The following is a 22,104-nucleotide window of genomic DNA, read 5'->3' on the forward strand; positions in this document are numbered from 1 at the left end:
ACTGTTGTACAGATTTAAACACATTTTATTAAAAGTTTAAAAAGATCAGATCCATGTTGAAAATAAAAACTGTATAACAAAGCTACTGCATCCAGATGTTCACTTAAACATCAAAAACAGTTTGGGACATTAGTTTATGCAACAATTGTAAACTCAGCGGGTATAAACATTTAAAAATACAACCATATGAACAAATTAAAACCAGATTAGGTTCAATTTAAAAATCACACAATTCATATAAAAACATTTAACCTGTGTGATCTGTTGTTGAAAATGTAAAAGACTGAATTCATTTATTATATTTTTCTATAAAAACATTAACTCCCTCAAATGCCGTGTGTGTGTGTGTGTGTGTGTGAGTGAGAGAGTGTTCAGGCGGTCATCATGGGCCTTGCAGGGTTTATGGTGATGTCACTGAAGGGCGTAGACTGACGGACAGTCACCTGTCGTGCAGACAGCAGCTCTGAGGAAGACACAAGCTTCACAGATTAAAACATCACAATGTACCACTCAATGTTGCTGTTGATCAGATAAGAAAATATTAACTAGAAATGGTGCTAGTTTAACAATATATATCCTAACTGGCAAACTTTCTAAAAGGGGCGAAAAGGGAAGTTACACTGTTTTTTTCCGACCATTAAAGGGACAGTATCCCAAAATATATCTTGTTATATATGCGTAAATATGTCTGAACTACCCTGCTATTGATGGATTTAACATCCTCCTCATCACAAGTCATAGGTCATCGCTGCATATCGGTGGCGAGCAGCAACAAGAAGACGGCAGCTTATGATTTGCTCACCCAGCAGCGTGTGGAGGGTGTGAGCTGCGGTGGTGCGGTCGGCCTCTGGGGGCACCAGAGAGTCAAAGGTGATTTCTGCAGAGCTCTGCAGGCTGGAGCAGATCCACCTGGGAGACGGGCACATAACCAATTACACTGCCTGCACTTGGTTACAATCAGTAACCATGTTGAATAGAGTACCTGAGCATGTCCCTGGCCTCCTGGTCAGTCTGAGCCTCGGGCATCTCAACGTTCTCCTCCTCGATGGGCTCCATTCGAAGAAGGGCCTCTTCTTGTGGAGACCTAAACACACACACACACACACACACACACACACAGACACACATTTCTTTCTCCATCTAGCTGTCCGTCTGTCCGTCCATCTGACACTTACCATTTGCTGACGGGAGTCATCACGTCGCTTATGGACTTGTCCTCTTTGGACATGTCCAGGATCACAGCTGTGTTCACACACACACACACACACAAAGACAAAGGCACTCGATGCATGTCAGGCAGCCTTAAGCACACGGTGAGCTGCAAAAAACAAACATGACCTGAAAGACTGATGCAATGTGGCCGAGGGGGAAATCTTACATGAGCTATCAACGGGTTGCAGTCCTGACTCACTGGATATCTGAGCGAGAGACAGAGAGTTTATGATGTGATTCCTTCACTCTCAGGCTTTTGCAGGCCAATGTTGGGAGTTTGGTGAGAATGTTTTGCGCTTCTCTCCCTAAACGGGATGTTAACGACCTCCCCTCCTCACCTCCCTCACGCTTGACTGCCTCCTCTTCCTCTCTGTTCTCAGTATTTCTCTGTCCCGCTGTGACTCCTCTTCCTCCCCCCACAAACCCCCCGAGTGTCCGTGCAGGGCGGTGAGCGAGGCGCTCTGCTTCCACAGGGACTGCAGGTCGGTGTTGAGGAGCGCTGTGGAGGGGGAGGGGGGGTCAAAGGTTATGCTCTGTATTTTGTCTTTCCCTTGGCACAGCTGATGTGTAGCGTGTGTGGAATGCCAGGGCGACTCAAGAGCCGCTGAATGCGCTGATACAGCGTTTCAGAGGCGCCACAAGGTCGCTTCAGGATGGAAAACACACACACACACACACACACACACACACACACAGTGTGTCCGTCACGTGAGGACGAGCGAGGGAAGGATTGTAAAAGTCAGCAGTGTGAGCTGGACAGCAGCTAGGGGGCAGCGTGGTACTGACATCCACAGGGGGCGGCGAAGAGCTGAGCAGGAGGGGGCCGCTGGGTCAAGGCGTGAACGTCCAGCAGCACCTCGGACTGGGAAGAAGAACAAAATGTTAGCATTCATTTGCATGTTTTTTGCATGTTATTACAGTTGTGAGTACACAGTGAGTGTGTGAGAGAGCACGTGAGAGGCCGAAAGCCAATGACGGCGCCTCAAAGGAAATCAAAGCCATACAGACGAAGACAGGGAGGAAGAAAGGAAAACGAAATCAATGAGCGCTCCCCTCAGAGAGCGGGAGTTTAATTAACCGGCAGCCTGGCGGAAAGAGACTTTGAAGGCAAATCTTTGATCACAGCGCGGCGACGGACCCTCGATGCTCGTCACGATCCTCATGTGTCTGAACAGACCCCCTTGCGTAACGGGGTCACGGGGCCAAGCAGCCATTTATTAAAAGAGGCCGGCACCGGATGGATGAACACCCCCCTGCCTCCTCCCCCACAATCTCTGCTCAGTCACACGAGTAAAGAGCAGCAGGACCACGTGGGACAGGTGAAGCCTTAAGGGAACCGAGGTTCTCTTTACGTGACTGGATCGTAGTTCAGTGTGTTACCAGTCCCAGTGTCTCCGCCAGCCGGTTTTCAATCTGTTCCTTCATGGCTCCTTCAGATATCTGGACCTGAGGGTCGGCGAAGACCAGCTGACGCCGGAGTCCTCCGCCGGGCTTCCGAGGAGGAGGAGCCGCCGTCTGATGGAAGAGTGACACAGCTTTAGTGTTTGCGGGACAGGATCTATAAAAAGGACTCTTAACAGGTCACACAAACTGCCTCACATTTCCAAAACAAAACTAGCTGCTGTTTATGAGTCACCGTGCGGAATGTAAATTGATGTTGATGCTGGTAAACGCCTCTCCACAGTCATCTGTGACCTACATGTCGTAATGTCAGACAGCAGGTAGATCAAAACGTCTTAACGGGGCGTAGACAGGCACTCAACTTGGATTTAATGGATCTCTAATTTTCTGCTAAGGACAAGATCACACAAAGGAACTAACTGACAGGGCGACGACAAATCATGTTCGGAGGCTTTTATGCTCTGAATAATTCTTCTTCACCTCTTGATTGGGACTTTCTGAGTCTCCCCCTTTCCCAGATTCCCCGCAGGGTGGCGTTGGCATGGCAACATGCCGCAGGGTAATCTCCAGGGCGACGGCCGCCTGAGGACCCTCCGCAGGGTGAGCAGAGTCCTGGTCGAGCAGCCACACACTGTCCCGCCCGGCTGCCGTCACCGTGTCCTTCAGCCTGCGATCGCACGCACACACACACACGCACACACACACACGGTCGGAGCGAACACACCGACTGCCGATGAGTTACAAACCAAGCGGCCAAAGACTCACTGGTCGAAAGAGGACGTGGCTCCTTCACGTTGCCGTTCGCTCCCGTCTGTCTGCTTCACTTCTGTTACGCACGCACAAGAACACAACACAGTGTCATAACTACTACTACTACACAACAGACGTCCACGGATACACAAGGAACTGGATGTGCTTGTTGAATAGAAACTCTTCGTGTGGTCAATGGAGAACGAAAACAAGCGTGCAGCTGACTTAGTAGAGTTGGCGGTTTTGTTAAAGCTAGACAGGCTTTTTCAGGGACTGATGCGCCTCACGGGTCCTGGAGTTTAGAACAAACCCTCCGGAGACTCTGGACTGAACCCCGTAAACCCAAAAGGTACCTCCATCACGCACAAAGGTCAGACGGCCGCACACACCTGTACAGAAATGCTCCGTTTGATCCATCAGCAAGTCGATCTCTCTGGCTGTGGCTTCGGGAAGGTCAACGCCCTCGAAATCCCGCTACCAACCGAGGGGGGGGCGAGGGGGGCACGAGAGTCAGAAGAGGAGTGAAGTGACCGATGAAGCGATCGGTACCAGAAACAAATACAAGCAAAGTGGTTCGGTCTAGTTACTGTTAGCAAAGTAAAACAAGGTCAAATACAAAAGCATATATAGGGAAATATCTCAGCTTTTCAAAGTGTGTGTGTGTGTGGAGGGTGGGGGGGGGGCACATATCTGAGCCACATATCTCTGCGAACAAACAGCGAGAGCAGGCTGATGTGATTAAGTCTGATCCAGTCAAGCCAGAATGGACCTGAGGAGCTTCAGGAGCCACATGATCCGTCCCCGAGTGACAGAATGAGGAGGCCGACAACGCGAAGGAGGTTCAGAGCGACCGGAGGGAAACACAGGAGCAGGTTTGATGGAGCTGGAGCGCCTGACAAGACGTTGATCAAGGAATTTCGGTCAGGTGCCGGGAATTCTCCGCCCACATTCCGCTACACACCATCAACTTCCTGCATCATTTACAGCGCTTTAAAAAAATCTATGGAATTGTTGTATTTGTATGAAACGCTCTTTTTGAGCAGCAAGGGAAACACAACAACACAAACATACAAATTGGCCGTGTGGTATATAATCTGGGCGGCACGGTGGCGTGGTGGTTAGCACTGTTGCCTCACAGCAAGAAGGTCCTGGGTTCGATTCCGCCCAGTGGCCTTTCTGTGTGGAGTCTGCATGTTCTCTGCGTGGGTTCTCTCCGGGTTCTCTGGCTTCCTCCCACAGTCCAAAGACATGCTCTGGGGATCAGGTTTATTGGGGACTTTAAATTGCCCGTAGATGTGTGAATGTGAGTGTGAATGGTTGTATGTCTCTGTGTAGCTCTGCGATTGGCTGGCGACCAATCCAGGATGTACCCTGTCTATCGCCCGAAGTTGGCTGGGATGGACTCCACCCCCCCCGCGACCCTGTGTGCAGGATAAGCGGTTTGACAATGGATGGATGGATGGTATATAATCTGCATGCGCTGCGGCTGACAGCAAAGAGCGAGCAGCTGACTCGTGACGCTGCCGTGGGGGCGCCGGCCCTCCGGTCCCGTCCCAGCTCGGTGATTCACGGGGACGACTGACACGTTTGCCCCAGAGATTACCTCGGCAGCGGTGATGACAAACTGCTCCTTCTCTTTCAGGGAGATGTCGCCCGGAAGTGACCTGAACCCTGGTTGAAGACAGCAGGAGGGACAGGGAGACATGTGAGGACAGCGGAGGAGAACAGCAATATGCAGATAAAATGAGACAAACTCACAAGTGTCCTAAGAGGAACGTTGAAGTACAGCAACATTTTTGTGGCAAAAACCCATTTATGGAATCTAAGCTAATGAACTGACCCATTTCTAAAACCTTTGGCAATTTATTTGATTATCCCGAAGTGTCCCGAAAACACGACACAAATCAGAACGATCTCACTTCTTCATTAAAGTAGCAATGACCTAGAAAAACACTAATGAACCAAAGATTGTACCAAACGTTGTATTATACGTTGTGTCGTTTCCTGAGAGGCCTTAAACAAAGGACTCTTGTGTTTAGTCTGGAAACACGGACCCCGCCCCCCCAAATAGTCAGCCTCTCAAGTGTTACAGAACCCGTCTCACCGCTGACGTCCGGCGTGCCGTGGCGACTGGGCACCAGGGATCGCTGTGAACCCGCCGCTTCAAACCCCGACATCTGCTAGAAATAAATACAAATACACAAAGACACAATAGTGACGCGGAGCATTTTTTGGATTGTGTGAACTGAGCTCGGCTCTAAATATGCAGCAGTTTACTAAAATCGGTGCAGTTTGCTTTAAATTCCATGACAGCGGCCAATGAATGGCTTCCATTCCCACACGTTTGCGCTGTCTGTGGTATTTCCTCAGGGGAGGGGGGGGGGGGGGGGATTCTAACAAGGAGGCCAAAGTTCAGCAGCGCCTGACTGGATTTACAGCACTTGGGCTGAGCCGTAGGTACCTACTGTGATTTACTGAGACGACACCAGTGGACACTACGGAGACATGTGGTAGCACACGCTGCGCTAGAGGAGGAGTAGAGGAGCTGCACGTGTGTACGTAAAGAATCACTCTCACCAGCTGGTGGTTTATCATGCTACTCTAGAGAAACATTTGGCATATTAGATCAAACCCCCCTGTGCTCATATGTCAGAGCCAACACGTGTGCAGTGCATGTTGCATGTTGTACGGCTGCCGTTACCTGGTGCATTTTATAGGGGCTGGGCAGCTGGTGTGACTCCATGAGGCCGAAGAAGGGGTCCTGAGCTCCCTCGGCCTCGTCCATCATGTGCATGCTGTCAGGCACGTCCAAGGTCAACCTGCGAGAAAGAGTGAGAGAGCAAAACACAATATACACATGGAAAATATTCTAACATCAATCACGTTTTAGTACTGCGGAGCCGATGCAACGCTGTGCTCACTTTAGACCCCAGTGTTGATTTCATGGGATTTATAAAATGTGAAAAATATTACTGGATATTTGAAGGGCAGAATGTGCAGAGTCTGCAGGAACCAGAGCTCCTACATGATCAGCTGTTACAAACCACAGCATATAAAACATTTACGAAGCAGTTTGCATGAGAGCCGCTCGATTTGCCCACCACTCACCTAATAGAACACTACCACCTCTCGTCTTTGTTCCCCAAAACAATCCATCTCATAAATATTCCACCAGACGCGTTTGAGCTCTTCTACTCCCCTGAACACCAACAATCTCTGCACAGCTTAAAACCTTCGGCGCCCAAGGATACAAAACAGTCCACTGCGCATAATCAAATGTGTGTGTGTGTGTGTGAGACCTGTCAGACTCGGCCACGTCGATTGATATGCATCTTTTGCAGTGCATCAGGCGGTCAATGGTCTGTTGAACCTCGCCTGGAAAACAGAAACAGGTTAAAGTTGAGTTTTCACCCACATACACACCTCAAGACAAGGTTTAAAACATCTGACATGGCGGATGTAATGAAGGTGACCTTATGACCATTATGCCGTCCCTCTACACACAAAGAGGAGGCAGAGCATCTTTTCACCACGAGTTTCATTAAAGGTTGTGCATAAAAGCTACTAATGCACGAACTCTAGGTTCATTATAATCTGAGCACTAGTCAGCAGTAAGGAGGAGAAAATAGTGGAAAATTCATTATAAAAGAAAAGATGATGAAACTGTGAGAACCGTGCCGTGCTTATGAAATACATCATAACCGTATTTTGTACTTACTTCTGATCTATTTCACTGAAATGAAAAAATTGGGGCTGAATCCACCACAGACTACAGACTTGGCTTCTCCTCCTGCTTATCTTCATGCATTGTATTTCCCGCTTTAATCAACCACAACAACAGCACGATTGGGGAATCTGTCAGATGCGATATGAATAGGCTGTATTTAAGGACAGCAGAGAGGGTTGAACTGCTCTTTATTTCTAAACCAGAGTCGTCGAGGTTGTTTGCAATTGGGAAACGTGCATTTTGCAGTCGAATGACAACAACAACTACAACATTGTTTGGGGTTTTACGCCGAGTCAGCTGAGATTTATCGGCCGGCAGAGAAAACCGGTCTGCTGTGTTTTCACATTTTCACCTGAGCATCCCCGACGGGAAAATACTGTTTCCTGCCGAAATGAAAATGATCCTGCTGACTGACTGCTTTTTTGTACCAGTAAGAAGCTGGAAAATCGTTCCCCTGTCCTTCTAATCCCATTACGGCCCTGAGCGCGCTGTCTTCTGCCGTCTGCCTCGGGCTCAGAACGACACTTCTGTCACAGTAACTGAAGGCACAGTACGTTGATTCCAGGCCTTCCCTTTTTACTTCCTTCACTTGATTCTTCCTGTCCCCCCCTCACCGAGCAGGAAGCCGCACTGCCTGTGGAAGACCACCACCACTCCGTACTGCAGCTGGCACGTCAGGTAGAGGGAGAACCGAGGCCTCGCCTGGTGGGGTTGAGGTGGAGGAACCTGAGCCGTCACGTAGTCCAAAATGTCCCCGCTGAAGTGATAAGCGTTTGACGAGATAAAAAATGCAAAGTTTACAGTGTGTTTCATGTTAAATAAGTCATGCAGGAGTCCTGTAAAAGGAATATCAAGGTTTCAATTTAAAGAGGATGTGACGCAGGAGCATAAAACCATCATAGCGAACTGGACTGCAGATTAAGATCTATTACCGAGTAATACACAATTGGACAGATTGGCCCGGGATTGGTCCTTAAAATATAAAACAGAACTTACGGTTTATCGTTTGTACTAAAATGATTTAAATAAATAAGGTCTGTCAGATAAGCTAACGTAGCCACATTTTACCATGTTCGCCTGATGTTGACTTTGAGAAGCTCTCTGCGATCGACCAGGATGCCTCTGGTTGCTGCTAACCTGAATAACAGAACACATATTTGGACATTAATGAAATTTAAAATAAAATAAAAACTTTGCTGACGGGCATTTGACACATAACGTTAAGCTAGCTCCTAATGAGTTCATAGGAAGCTAACGTTAGCTAACAGGCTAAACTCACCAGACTGTTGAAAAGCATCCAGAGTGGCGTTGGAGGACGTTCGGATAGTAAAACATTTTATCTGTCTGAATGGAGCAGATGACGTTACGTTGAAGATGGAGGAAAAAGGTGTAGGGATGAATTTAAGGAAGCGAATGGTAAAATATTAAAAGCTCCGGTAAATTGTGGCGCGAATTTTGAGCGCTAAAATCGCCGCGAACCAATCAGGTTCTGCGCTTCATCGGATTTAAAAGTGAACAGCTACGATGCGTTCAATGACCAAAGGGAATTTAGAGAAATACATATTGAGACAGAAATGTAAATAATGGGAGTACAGCATGGGTTTTGGGTGTGTATTTTTATCACAGTGAATGCGTTGGTTACTAAATGGTACCAAGAATTAATCATTGTGCTATTCCCTTAAGTGCACTTAAGTACTCACACAACTAAAGCTAAATGAACAGTTATCAAGGGGACACGCGGTAACAACCTTGTGTCATTTTTGTTTTGCCGTGGCTTCACACTTCTCGTGGGTATAAATATTGATGTATTATTCTAAAATGCACTTCACGCGCTATCGTGTGCCGAAGTACCGCTCTCCATTTTTAACTGCGGGAACCCGAGAGGCACGTGTGACGTCACCCTCCTTGTGGGCGAGCGGCGGACGCTTGGCCGCGCCTCCTCAGTGCGCGAGGAGGCAGGCGGTAGCGTGCACGCGCCGCGAGGGTTGAACCTGACCGAGAGCCGCTTCAGTGAAGAAACCAGAAGAAGACGAAGGGGAGCGCACGTCTACATTTATGTTTTATTCCGTCGGAGCGAACCCTTTTTAAAATGGCGTACCACAGTCCGTACAGAGGGGCCCCGCAGAACAACGCGACCCCGGACCAGAGTTTTCTGTGGAACATCTTCCAAAGGTGAGTGTGCGGCAAAGGAGGCGCGTTGCTCTTGAACGTCGTTTTCCTGCCTCGTTATTTTTGTTCACTCCCCGCGTCGTCCTCGTCGCTGTCTCGTGTCATAAAAGCAGCGCTCCGCAGTCCCGTTTGCGGCTCCTCGGGTCCGACGGTACCAGCTCAGCTTCCTGGAAAACACGCAGCCACACACACACAGCCACACACACACACACACACACAGCGTGTGTCGGTGTGTCACGGAGCGGATTATCACGGGAAATCCGGCTCTGTGATCTGAGTTCTCGACCTGGGGTCCAAGGACCTCCAGAAGTCCTTGAAGCCCTTTTTGGGGGTCTCTCTCTCTCCCCCAACAAAGAAAAAGAGCGACTTAAGATCACTCGTTTACAATATATAATACTCCAGTATTCGATCTCTGTGCTGCCTTCGTGGGTGAGTAGAAACAAAAATCCTCTCAAGATGAGGTTTCCTGAAATATTCTGACAGATGTGAGCACACGTGACGTAGTATGTGTCTCATTGTGGGAGGCGGATGTGCACGAATACGTTGGAAAAGTCAGTCCGACGCCACATAGGCTGTTATTAGTAGTATTGTGTTGACGTCACGGTATCCGTGACGTGTGCAACCACTGCCTGTCATGCATTGCACCAGTCAGAAGCGTGTCAGCCGCTATAGGAGGGTCGCGGTAGTGGGCAGAGTGGGGGAATACTCGCTATGCTATGGCCCCTGGTAATAGTAAGAGTTATGCAATACTGCAGAGGAGTTGTTTTTTCTCCCCCTACTGCTTTGCTTTCTCACAACGTTGAGATGCTGCACGCATTGCAAAGCCGGGAGTAACATATTACTAATAGCGTGTAGGGAAGTGAACTCTTTGGAAATCCGGTTGATGTCCACATTTTGTCTCACGGTTGCGTCGTGCGAGTTGCAGCAATTTGAGTTTCATCGAGCCGCGCTGTTGTCTCTGACTGTCAGCGCTGCCTCATCTGCTGCTGTGTCCTGGCATGTGGATTTCCCCCAGTCACGTGATCACAGTCAATAGGGAATAGAAGGCCTCTGAATTGTTGTGTGTCACACACACACACACACACACACACCTACCGAGTAATGACTCACAGTCCTCACTGCAGCTTCATCTTTGTGTATGAAAATCAAAGTCAGTCTACGTAAGTCTCTTTGTCTCGTCTAATCATGAATGGGTGGCGCCCTTCATGGTGAACTGTTAACATAGGCTGGAAATTGTGTCTATTTAAAGAAACCAAAATTCTATTGGGCAGTGAGTGAATCACGTGGAAGTCGTTCGCTCCGTTTAATGACCGCTTTCCAATGAATGGAGTTAGTATGACACAAATGTTTCCACCCGGCCCTTCAGGAGCTAAGAACAACATCGGCGTTTGAGTTGGGCTTAGATTAACAAAAGACACGTTGCTATGCAACTACGACATGTTCAATGGTCGGCCCGCACAGCTGGATGAACTTTCTGGAAATCTAATTCAAACTCTTGGCTCTCTAAATCAGATCTTGTCGGGATGGAAACGTGGTTTTTGGGAGAACGAGTGTTCAGTCAGGGTGAGATTCAACAGACAATCCACCATACATGAAGTAGAAGTAAACCCGTGGCCTCATCTGCAACTTAATGCGCCAGGATTTCCTTGGAAAGTTTTGTCAAATTGAATGCAGCTTTTGTTTTTTCCCCCCGTTAAGGGAGCCGCTGTGACGCTGTGACGCGGTTTATGTGGAAGGCCGGACGAGCTTTGTTCCACCAGATGTTTTATTAAGAGGAAACAGTGAGACACGGGAAAGCCTGCGTGGAATAACCAGGAGTCTTTATGTTGCTGCACGTACAACTCCCTGTTTGACAGCGTGAAGACGCCAACGGTCCGTGCTGCTGGGGAGGTCATTTTTCCATGAGTTAGACTGAGTGAGGGGGGAGGGGGGGCATATTCTGTACACGTACTTCATTGAGTTGTGATCTATCACAGTTTGGTAAATGTTGGTTCCCCCGCCTGCACTAACCCCCTCATCCCCTGTGACAAAGCCCTCATTTAGGGAGATATGTTCCCCCCCCTGAGGAGAGCAGTCCGGCCTCCCTGTGTTTGTGTTTTCCTTTGGGGGGGTAAAGCGAGGAGCAGACGTGTAGCTGGTCGCCGTGTCGACGGCCCTGAAGGCTGCGGGGACGGAGATCCAAACCGCACGTGAAGCGTCGCAGCTGGGAGCGGAAACTCCGTCCCACGGGGTCAGCTCTGGGACCGGAGGGGACGTGGGGCACGGGGTGTCCCCGTCTCCTCCGCTCGCTCTTTTTCTGCTGGTATGCGGCTCGTGTCCGTTGCGTGTGCGCTGTGACAACAGGAGGGTTGCTAAGGAACTGAGTCACTGGACGCTTGACTAAAGCTTCATCTCAGATCAGCGAGGCCCGCCGTCCAGCATGTCCCCCGCTGCCTTCCCCGTGTCTCTGGGTCTCAGAGGACGCCTTTCGGCTGTGGGTTTAATAGCCGGCGTCCTAGCGGCTAGATGGAGACGGTTCAGCAAACAAACAGAAAGCGCGAGCCCAAAGCGATCATCTAATTACTGAAGGTTAAGTGCTGTTACCGCCAGGAGAATGAACGCGTTGTTGCGTGAGGAAGCGTTCTCGTTCCAGGGCGCCGGTATGTGTTTTCATGACATGTGACTGTTGGTCAGGGGACGATGACGTGTCCAGAAAGAGGGAAAACAGAACTCCCATCAACCTATTAATGCAAAAATGTTGATGATGCTTTTGAGAAGAGGCGTGTTGTTTGGCTAATGGATTAATTGTTTAAAGTTATAAACCTCAGCTCCCGGGTCACTATAAGGATTGTTTATAGACGCAAGTTTATTTCAACATCATGCCTAATTCTAGTGGATCATTGAATAATGAGCTTTTGGAAGAATTTCTTTATTATCTATCAGGAACATCTTGTTGTGTGTAATCACACGGCCCAAACCGCTCGTCCATCACGCGCCTGTTTTCTTTTGTTTCCTCTTCTTTCTTCAAAAGAATGTCACTCTCCGACAATCTTTCAGGTGCTGAATGCCGGGAGCACGATGACATTGAAACATTCACTTTCACTTTCCACTCTCTCAGAATCAATACACACACACACACACACACACTTGGGGCTTGTCTGACTGGTCCCAGGAGAGCAGCGAGCGCACAAGCTGCCTTGTGTGTCCTGATCTTAGGACCCCATTCATCCTCAGTGGACTGTTGAAATACTAACACCCGCTCAGGGGCTCACGTTCAGCCGGCGTGTGTGTGTGTGTCTGTGTGTGTGAGAGGTGGTCTAATCTGTGTGCTCGTCCCCAGGGTTGACAAGGACCGGAGTGGGGTGATATCCGACACAGAGCTTCAGCAGGCCTTATCGAATGGTACGTATCCGTGTCTGGCTGTCCTGCCGCTCCTTTTTCATTGTTTTTTTCTGTTTCCTCGCTCTTCATTTGTTTTTGATCCATCCGCCCCCCCCCCCCCCACACACACACACTCCCCCCCACACTCCCCCTCTCGCTGCACACCATTGCTTTTTCTGCCACTCTTTGATTTAAGCAACTGCCAAGCTTAAGCAGAAAATAAAAATCAAAAAGCCAAATAAAAAATGAGAGGCGTATTATTTTTGTCCCAGGAAAAAAGAGGAGAATATGGAAAGTTTCCATATTCGCGGCGTCCGTGTGTTGACAGCTCGCGAGGACTTGAGACAGTCTGTCATTCTTTCTTTCTGTAAAACCTAAATAAAGGTTAAAAGGACAAATGGATAAGATTCGTTTAAACGTCAGAAAGGGAGCGTCTCCGGCCGGTTAGAGACCCCGATACCTGCAGCAGGGATCCAGCGGTGCCTCCGAGGCCGCGTTTGCATCACGTTTGATGAAGTCATTGGTTATTCCGCGTCCTAAAAGCCGTCTCTCTTCAAATATTAAAAGGGAGACGTAGTGTTTGAAGATAGGAGCAGCCTGAATCCATCCCACTCGTCCCAAGTATGTAAGCTGGGGATCTTCATTCATTTCCTAATCAGGGATGGCCGGGTCCTAATCCAGTGCGTGTAATATTCAAAAGGCCGGCGCAGCTTCATTTGTTTGCCATTTTCGGAGCTGCAGCCGCGTAGGGACACCTGACCGGACATCTTTGCTAAAAGGGACACCTGACCGGACATCTTTGCTAAAAGGGCGTCGGCCTCGATTCAGTGACTGCTCCTTTTTAAATGATTGATATGAGGAGAATGTGGGCTCTTCCCTCATAAAGCATCGAGCGCAGACACCGGCAGGCCAGGATGAGATTTGCCGTTAAGTTACTCAAGGAATTAATATTATTTACTGGAGAAGCTGTTACCAGAAGTGTATGTTGTTATTTGCTCACATTAGGTGGCCATGGCAGGTTACCAAATCTGTGTATTTGCCAACTCCTGTGCAAGATCATCAAAAGATGTTTCTGCTCCACACCGCCTTTCATTTTCACAGGCACATCTCACTCACCGACAGAAGAGAGCAGATACGTCTCTCGCGCAGGCTGAGAGACGGTGAAGGCGTCACTTCATTGATCCGGTTCACGTCATCCGATCCTTTTGAAGTGATCGGCCGGACCAGCAGCTCTTTATCGCCTTTGAGTGTCTTTTCAAGTGAATTTGCAAACCCGATCACCGTTTACCGCTTTCACACCGTGTGACAATTGATAGTGGGACACGGGGCAGCAACAGTAACCGTGGACGCGGGACACGGAGGGCTGCAGGGTTGACGTCTTTTTGTAAGTCAGCTTGGGAAGCTTTTTGTTTAAAATAGTGAATGTTTAACTATAGAGCAACTGCACTGTGGTCACGTGACTTTACGTAACCACCATCAAGCCAAAGGTTGGACGAGTGATCGCCGTGGTGACGAGTTGTCCCATTTTTTTCCCCAAAGAGGCCGCTAAAACGTCTGAGGCTGAGTTCACTTAATTTAACCATCGTCCTTTTTATAAGCATCGAACCAGCAACTCATTGACCTTGAGGCGAAGTCCACAAATGCCAACTCGTCTCCGGTTTTAGGATTCCTGCAGCAGGAGCGATAAAGCACAGGTCAGTTAAAACATTCGGCGTTCCCGGGGACGTGTGCGGCTGCATCGGTCGGGCAGCTTTTCAAAGACTTCTGGACGGATTACTCTCCCCCTTTTTCTGCGCACTTCAGAAGGAGGAAGAATCAGTAATCAGGCGGCGCGCCGGCTCGGGCTCCGCATACTGATCGGTGCGTGTTTCAACTCGATTCAATTCATTTGTGCAGCCCAACATCACAGATTTCCCTCGGCGGGCGTGACGATCTGTGAAGCGTGCGACATCCTCTGCCCTTGGACCTTGACATCAGATGAGAAGGATCCCTCGGTTTATAGCGGCTGTGTGCTTCATCACTGTAGTGTTCTAATGAACCCTGAAACACAGAGATGAGTCTGCTGTTCTGCACGTCCGATTCTATCTCCCGGGAGTCGATGCCTGAAGAAAGGTCCGTGGTAAACTTAACCAGTGAGATTTTAACTTTTTATTTTTCTACAAAAAGGCCTTCAGCTTGGTGGTGCATCGGCAGTGATGTTCATTTATAGCCGAGCATTAGGCCTCCTACTTCTGGCAACTACATTTACACCTAATAATAACAATAATAATAATTTTTCTTATTTATTATTATCTGCAGAAACAAATCCAAACAAAGTGGGTTCTACTTTGTTATCTTGTCAGTGCTTCATTGTGCAACGTCTTTGGGTGTTGACTTATTCCGAGTTTGCTTAACACGCAGATTTCTTGGGAGATAAAAGAAGGAAGAATATTAAAATAACCTAATTCCAAAAGGTTACGTGGTGACCGCTCCAAAGTTCCTCTTGGCATGTCTGTCTCTGAGTGTTAATCTTAAAGTCTCTTCTCTAGCGAACACGCATGTTGCCGCACGCGTGCGTGTTTATCGTAAGTGTGCAGAAGTGCAAGGGTTCGGAGAAATGGCCTTTTGTTTCCACGGACTTTGCAGACGTGTGAGCTTGTCCGGTTTCTCCGTCCCGTCTCCATCGGTTCATTAGTCTCACTGCGATGGGACGCTGAGCCGGTGAGGCTGAACACGCGGCGCACCGCGTCCTGTCCTGCAGTTTGCTCCCTAAAAGCCAGCGAGCCTGCAACTGTCTGCCTGCCTGCCTGTGTGTCTGTCTACTGCGGACCATGCAAATACTCCTTATGTTTACATCACAGCATCAACTGAGCTTTGTCGTCCCCCCCCCCCCCCCGAGGGAAGCAGTGAGCATGAAGAGCTCCTGCTGTTTCTGCCGAGCATCCGCTCTCTTATTGTCATCTCACCTGCCAAGAACATTTTCTAGCCAAAGGTGCTCTTTCATCAAGCGCCTCGCTGTGCGCATGATGTCATTCCTCTCTGCTGTCACAAACTCTTCTTTCTAACTTAGAAACCAGTGCAATTTCCTGACTACATGAGACCTGATGCAGCGTCCTCCTCCTCCTCTCCTCTCTCCTCCTCTCATTCCGTCTCCCAGGAAACGGCACCAGCTCATTGCCTGCTGTGTCCTCTTACCTTTCTCTGCATTCCACCTCCCCCTTCTCCCTTCCCTCTCTCCGTCCCGCCGTCGGTGATGGGGGGGGACAATGTCCTCCCCCGACACCGACTGGCATGTCCGTGTTTGTGTTTGTGTGTTGCAGCATTTGCTGTACATAAAGAGGTTTTCTCTGCGTCCCTTCGCTCAGCAGAGAGCCGACATCATTCCAACTTGCCGCCATGTTTCCTCACCCCCCACGTCTCCTGCACACTCTGATTAATGCTTCTCCCGGAGTTATTTATTTAAGCGTGCAGGAGCAGTAATGGCCACTGAAATTGCTGATCCGATCGAGGGAGCAAGGGGCTCGGCGGTGCGGCTCAAGGAGCTCGTTCAACATCTCTCACCTTTACTCTTATTTATTTTTTACCTCTTGGCTCCCATGATGGCGTTTAGCGTATGTTTCTGTTAGCCCGGGTGGAGCGGTTTGAAATCAGCTCCCTGCTATCCATCTTGTGATGCTGCATGCTGTCGTTTTTAGCTCCTGCTGTTTGTGTGTGATTTGATTCTTTGTCTTATCACACATGGGGGGGTTTTGTGTATTTTACATGCACTTCTTTTCAAAGGTTTTCCACAGACGATTGGGCCCAGTCAGATGACTGCGAGGACTACTGCTACGACTATTCTTTTAATGGCTTTTCATGCTTTTAATGCAGCACATCGTCGCATCGACCGTGACGATTTTGACTTTTTTTACATTGCCTAAACTCTCCGCTATCTTTCTATCTCAAAGTCACACCCTTGCCTTGGCTCATGTGTGCGTTGGTCTGTGAAGCTACGTGTGTGTGTCTGTTAATGTGTGTGTACAAGTGTCCCACTGAGCTCCAGCACGGCCGTTGCATGAAGGTGTGCGCACACTGCGGTCGGTTCACCCTGTTTTTCCACCGGCCGGCGTCTCTCCTCACCTCCTACATCCCCCTCTCCCCCGCCCTCCTCCCGTCATTCTCTCCTCACTCCGTCCCACCAGGGGCAGTCGGGCTCACCAGTGAGAGAGCCCAGTGTGTGGACTGGACAGAGGGTACATTGTCGCAGGGCAAACATCTCGCACCCAATATGGCCACCTCACACAGGGCAGCCGCAGTGTGTCTGGCAAACACTGGTGACCTCACAGTTCGCCGCCGCTGTGAAAAGTGTGTGTGTGTGTGTGTGTGTGTGTGTGTGTGTGTGTGTGTGTGTGTGTGTGTGTGTGTGTGTGTGTGTGTGTGTGTGTGTGTGTGTGTGTGTGTGTGTGTGTGTGTGGAGAGGTCACAGCTTGTTCTTCTGTCTTTGGTCTTTCCTCTGACGTCTCTAACTTGGTATCAACATTTATTCTGGTGTTACACGAGGATTTGTGATGTCTCTGCGTGTCCTTGTCCGTCTTTTTAGGCCCTTCTGCAGATGCTCAGATAATAGCGCGCTAGAGCTAATAAACACCCAGGCCTGCATACATGCGGATATTAGCCTGTTGTATATGCACATATGTTACAAACATCACGTTTGTGGTTATTGGGTCACATATTGGAGGGGCGGGTTCGCTGTCGCTAAACGACGATCGGATCAAATTCAACACAGACGTCTGTCGGAGATAGACGTAGTAAAACCAATCCTCATAGTTATGCTTAGAACAAATGTTGTTTTACAGTTCTATGGTCAGAAAACAAAGTTTAATACACTAGAAAACAAACATCTCAACCTCACAATGACTCAAATCTGCATTCATCCTCAAAAAAACACAAATGTCAAAACGGAATGAGAATCGCTCAAATTGATAGTAATCATTATAATCAAAGCGATGACTCATCTGACTGACGGGCCAAGAAAGAGCCTTGTTTTTTTTCTGCCACCCTGAAATGTGGAGGGACCAACCCAAACATGTGGATTATGCAAAACAAAGTGTTTACACATTTCAGTAAGCATAATATCTGTGAGGACAGTTTGTTCCAGAGAGCTGATGCGTCCTGGTGGGACCAGATGTGCCTGATCTCCTTTGTAACGTACACATTCCATAGATGCTGTAAGGTTTCTAAAAGAATGTCCTCAGTACGGTACGGTCGACGGAAGGGAAACGCCAAAATTGGTTCCCCCGGCGGCGGCGTGCCGCACCGGACGCCGCGGGGGCCTGGTAGTGGCCCGTGGGCCGGAGTTTGAGACCCCTGATCTAAGCTCTTGTGGCTCACAGTGCAAAACCTGCAGGCAAAGATTCACTAAATAATTAACTAAAGACGAGCTGTCAGAAGCTGCACGGGAAGAAAAGGCTTCACACGGACGTCCTGCAGACGCCGTTCGCCACAGTGCCGCTAAAACTAAACTAATGTCTCACGCTGTTGCATTTTCTTCTCTGATTTCTTCGACTCGCTCTCTCCTCTCGTCTTGTCTTGTCCCTGCGTCCACACCAGACACACCCGTCTCTCCATTTCTAAGCCAGATGGCCGTCCCTCTCTTTAATAGAAGGGAGACGGTGAGTCAGCAAGGCTTCGGATGCTCTGATGAACGTCCGCGTCTTCACAGTGTGAAGAGGGACATAAAGTAGAAACCAAAGCCCAGTCAGTGCTTTTATCTCCATATACATTTTCGGTTCGTTCACATAAGATTGAAGAGTGTGTCCCACTCGTGACAAATAACCCTCCTGTTTATTTCAACGCGTCACAGAAAAGCTGCTTTAATATCATCAACATTATGACGTCCCTGGTCTGCTGGTTACGAACATGAACATGTCTCTCGCTCCTGTCCACCATCAGTCTTCACTTCTCTCTGACAAAATGTCCACCAACGCAGTAGGAGGGAGTGACGGTAGAAAGACGTTGGATTCATATCTCCGTCACACTCACTCCGCATCCTATCGAAGCAATCGCTTCGATAGGATGCTGACTCTCTTGGAAGGGATTTTTTATCACACTACGATTGAACACTACATTTTTTTCTGTCCTGATTGTGATCAAACGCCTACTGTGAAGTATGTATATTATTTAACTAGAGTTTCTCATATTGAGAATATATTATATTTGTATATATGTTGGCTTGTATTGACGTCTTGTTTACAGACGGAGCAGCTGAGATGAGTTCATTAGGCACTAGAGCAGTTTCTCTACCGTGTGACGGAATGTGTTTTTTTGTTTGCTTTTGTTGCGTGAAATAAAGCCCAAACGAATAGAACGCTGCTACACCTACTTCTACTTCTAGCCCGAGAAAAACAGGTTATTTCTGAGATGCATATTTAAGATATTCGCAAACCCAGCTGCTTTGTTCCCACGATACTTTGCCTCGCGGTACCTTCTGGCCGGCTGCCTGCTTCCCGGCATGATTGCAAAGTTGTAGTTCTGTCTCAAGGAAAAAAAAGGAGCCTCCGAGGCGCTTTGTGTAATCTACTCACCAAGTAACTATGTTCGTTTAGTTGTAGTCACAGTGGAGACCAGCGTGGTCTCACTGGGCTGCCACGCTTTGACCCGGTGTTCTTCTGTCTCACAGGCACATGGACTCCTTTCAACCCGGTGACGGTGCGCTCCGTCATATGTAAGTAGCAGCTGCCAATGAAGAGTTTGTTTGTTTGTTTGTTTGTTGGCCTCCTCCTCTTCTCCATGACAACCGGATGGATTCATTGGCCTTCGGCCAACTCATTTTTGGCTTCAGTAACTGCTGCTTCAGAGGAAACCTGCAGCCATTACTAACAGAAGGAAGAGCGAGCATCAGCAAGCAGCAGAAGAGTTTGTCTCAAAACACAGCCGCCGATTGCCTCGGACTGCAAATATTAACCCTTAATCAACGAATGGCGTGGCAGCTTTTTCTTTTAACCATGGCGTTTTTAGGCCAGACTGGACATCGACCACGACCACAACTACGTATGCTTTGTGCTCCACTACAGACAGAAATAGTTCCAAACCCTCGCTGTGGTCTCCTCTGTTCTTTGTTCGCTGTGTGGCTCGCAGCATAGTTCCCTTTAATTCCCTCTGCCCCCCCCAACTCCCCCTCACCTCCCCACACGCTGCCTTTGTTGGGAGGTAATTGCATTGAGGAGTGCGGTGTTGTTTGGTTGTGGCGAAGCACTTTTTCCCTCTGTTATTACGTGATCGTATGGGCCAGGAGTCAGTCACACACATAGTTTAAACCAGCTGTGTGCACGTACAGTATGTGAGTAAACCACGTGTCCCCCCCCCCCTCCCCCCTCCCTCCCCTCAGCCATGTTTGACAGGGAAAACAAAGGCGGGGTGAACTTCAGCGAGTTCGGCGGCGTGTGGAAGTACGTCACAGACTGGCAGAACATCTTCAGGAACTACGACAGGGACAACTCCGGCTTCATCGACAAGAACGAGCTCAAACAGGCGCTGACTGGATTCGGTACGCAGCAAAGTATGCTTTTTATTACATTCCGGGACAATGACAGAGGGCCTCATAGCTTTTTCTATGAATGTTCCTTTCTCAGGTGTCACAAGGTTAGCTTTTGTCTTTTTAGTAGGGGTGTGTGTGTGTGTGTGTGTGTGTGTGTGTGTGTGTGTGTGTGTGTGTGTGTGTGTGTGTGTGTGTGTGTGTGTGTGTGTGTGTGTGTGTGTGTGTGTGTGTGTGTGTGTGTGTGTGTGTGTGTGTGTGTGTGTGTGTGTGTTGGTCAGCATGCCAGTTAGTGAATAAATAGTTTTCTATAATTTGTGTCAGATGCTGAAATGTGTCCGGTACGCTGATGGCGTGTTGTCTGCTGGTGTGTGTGCAGGCTATCGTCTATCGGATCAGTTCTACAACACGCTGATAGAGAAGTTCGACCGCCAGAGGAAGGGACAGGTGGCCTTCGATGACTTTGTCCAGTGCTGCATTGTACTACAGGTATCAGACTTACACTAGATCCAAAATGAACTGTATTCAACCTGACTCGTCCATTTGTTTCCCCCCTACACATACGTGTGCACGCGCATGCATATATCGGAAGTCCTTTGGTTTACTACTTGCATCACAACAAGCCTACTGTTGAATTTATGAGATTCAAAGGGAAGTTTTAATTATGCATGTTCAAGAAACACATTACAGTCCTCTCTTTTACATTATGAATCCCCCGCTGGAGTTCCACTTGAGCCTGTGTGTTTCTGTTTGAGTGGTTTCACTCACGCGTGCAATCGTAGGCGAAGCTGCCAAGCGTATCTGTAACCTTTGACTAACACAGGCAGCTCTTCAGGTGCACCCGGGTGGTCACGTAACGGCAGCCTTCCGACATATATTTCAATAAACAACCTTAAAATCAGGCACTTACTTTTCAGTGACCCCCTGTGGAGTGTCTGTTAACTGAGGTGCTAAATGCATGAAATGTGATGATGTTAATGTAGAGTCGTGAATGAAAGTGTTGAAACGATACCACATCATATCTGTATAAATAGACGCTTATAGAAGTTACATTTGCTATTTTTTTCCGTCCTTTCCACAGAGGTTGACCGACGTGTTCAGGCGTTACGATACAGACCAGGACGGCTGGATCCAGGTTTCATATGAACAATATCTATCCATGGTCTTCAATATAGTATAACGCACACAGAGCATCACAAAAGAGCACAACTGGACACAACTGTGCCAAAGCTACCGACACCTCCCAGATGTCCGCCTTGGTGGACACTACAAGATTTTTTTTTTTTTTCTTAACCTAATTTGGGCTGTCTCAAACAAATTTATGAAATAAAAAAAAAATGAAAATACTTGCTTCATGTAATTAAAAAATCAAAAATCTTGTAGTGTTTTGTTTGCTGAACTACGTCTGTGCTGGGGAAGGGAAACTTCTGGACACAACCTGTCCCTCTGTCTGTCAGTCTGTCTGTAATTGTCGACAAAACTTTTCAACGTCTTACCTTTTTCATTGATAAAATAAAATAAAACTCAGAGTAAAAATGATGCATTGTAAATATGATTTAAGATGCATTGCATGCTTGTCGGGGAGATTCGGCCCTACGTTGAAGCATGCTTTCCCTTTCTCTCGTCTTTTCCTCAGCCCTAGTTTGCTCAAAGCCATGTTTACAAGAACGGTGAAAGCAGGTGACGTTCTGCTTTGCGATTCACTGACATGCCAGCTTATATGCCATATTTGTACAAACTTATTTTTAACTACAAAATCAAACGTTAGAACATATCATTTTTGTTAGAGGGTAAGCACTTAGTATGGCTTATTCTTTTGTGCATGACGCCTTAACATGTGTAAAAAGAACACGAAAGAGAAATCTTTGATTAAAAAAATAAATAAATAAAATCATGTGTGGAGTTTTGTTTTCTTCGTTTCACAGAAGCACGATGCTTCCTCTCGTTGCGGAAGAAGCCGTTTAAAGTCTCCACCTGCTGCACGGCCGCAGTT

The 22,104-nt window shown here is 48.1% G+C and overlaps 2 protein-coding genes across 4 annotated transcripts; one reads left to right on the forward strand and one right to left on the reverse strand.

The window, feature by feature from the left end:
• Nucleotides 1-7: 7 nt before the first annotated feature.
• On the reverse strand, nt 8-8,969 carry rec8b (REC8 meiotic recombination protein b). Of its 2 annotated transcripts, none has more exons than XM_040167879.2 (18): nt 8,370-8,969; nt 8,159-8,227; nt 7,705-7,847; nt 6,663-6,738; nt 6,065-6,182; nt 5,468-5,543; nt 4,967-5,034; nt 3,753-3,837; nt 3,379-3,439; nt 3,094-3,280; nt 2,593-2,727; nt 1,999-2,074; nt 1,551-1,711; nt 1,379-1,418; nt 1,176-1,242; nt 983-1,084; nt 803-909; nt 8-463 (listed from the first exon to the last, which is right to left on the reverse strand). In XM_040167879.2, the coding sequence occupies exons 1-18, from the start codon at nt 8,423-8,425 to the stop codon at nt 372-374; spliced, it is 1,719 nt and encodes a 572-aa protein (XP_040023813.2). In that variant the 5' UTR covers nt 8,426-8,969; the 3' UTR covers nt 8-371. The 2 variants fall into 2 exon arrangements, with proteins under 2 accessions (XP_040023813.2, XP_040023814.2); XM_040167880.2 differs by having other exon boundaries at nt 5,468-5,540; nt 8,370-8,587.
• On the forward strand, nt 8,962-22,002 carry pdcd6 (programmed cell death 6). Of its 2 annotated transcripts, none has more exons than XM_040167884.2 (6): nt 8,962-9,262; nt 12,579-12,640; nt 19,257-19,301; nt 19,965-20,123; nt 20,491-20,600; nt 21,193-22,002. In XM_040167884.2, exons 1-6 carry the CDS (start codon nt 9,180-9,182, stop codon nt 21,289-21,291), a joined length of 558 nt encoding a protein of 185 aa, XP_040023818.1. In that variant the 5' UTR covers nt 8,962-9,179; the 3' UTR covers nt 21,292-22,002. The 2 variants fall into 2 exon arrangements, with proteins under 2 accessions (XP_040023818.1, XP_040023817.1); XM_040167883.2 differs by having other exon boundaries at nt 8,971-9,262; nt 19,965-20,135.
• Nucleotides 22,003-22,104: the final 102 nt, after the last annotated feature.

Source organism: Gasterosteus aculeatus, chromosome 21 (assembly GCF_964276395.1).
Source record: "Gasterosteus aculeatus chromosome 21, fGasAcu3.hap1.1, whole genome shotgun sequence".
Taxonomy (NCBI): Eukaryota; Metazoa; Chordata; class Actinopteri; order Perciformes; family Gasterosteidae; genus Gasterosteus; species Gasterosteus aculeatus.

Excerpts from the sequence above, each read along its gene's own strand:
- rec8b (XM_040167879.2), bottom strand. The coding sequence starts at position 8,425 with ATGTTTTACTATCCGAACGTCCTCCAACGCCACTCTGGATGCTTTTCA. Across the intron at positions 2,728-3,093 it reads CAGAAAGTCCCAATCAAGAG|ACGGCGGCTCCTCCTCCTCG; the intron begins GTGAAGAAGAAT and ends CTCTTCCATCAG. Across the intron at positions 910-982 it reads GAGGCCAGGGACATGCTCAG|GTGGATCTGCTCCAGCCTGC; the intron begins GTACTCTATTCA and ends CCCGTCTCCCAG.
- pdcd6 (XM_040167883.2), top strand. The coding sequence starts at position 9,180 with ATGGCGTACCACAGTCCGTACAGAGGGGCCCCGCAGAACAACGCGACC. Across the intron at positions 9,263-12,578 it reads CTGTGGAACATCTTCCAAAG|GGTTGACAAGGACCGGAGTG; the intron begins GTGAGTGTGCGG and ends GCTCGTCCCCAG. Across the intron at positions 19,302-19,964 it reads GACGGTGCGCTCCGTCATAT|CCATGTTTGACAGGGAAAAC; the intron begins GTAAGTAGCAGC and ends CCCTCCCCTCAG.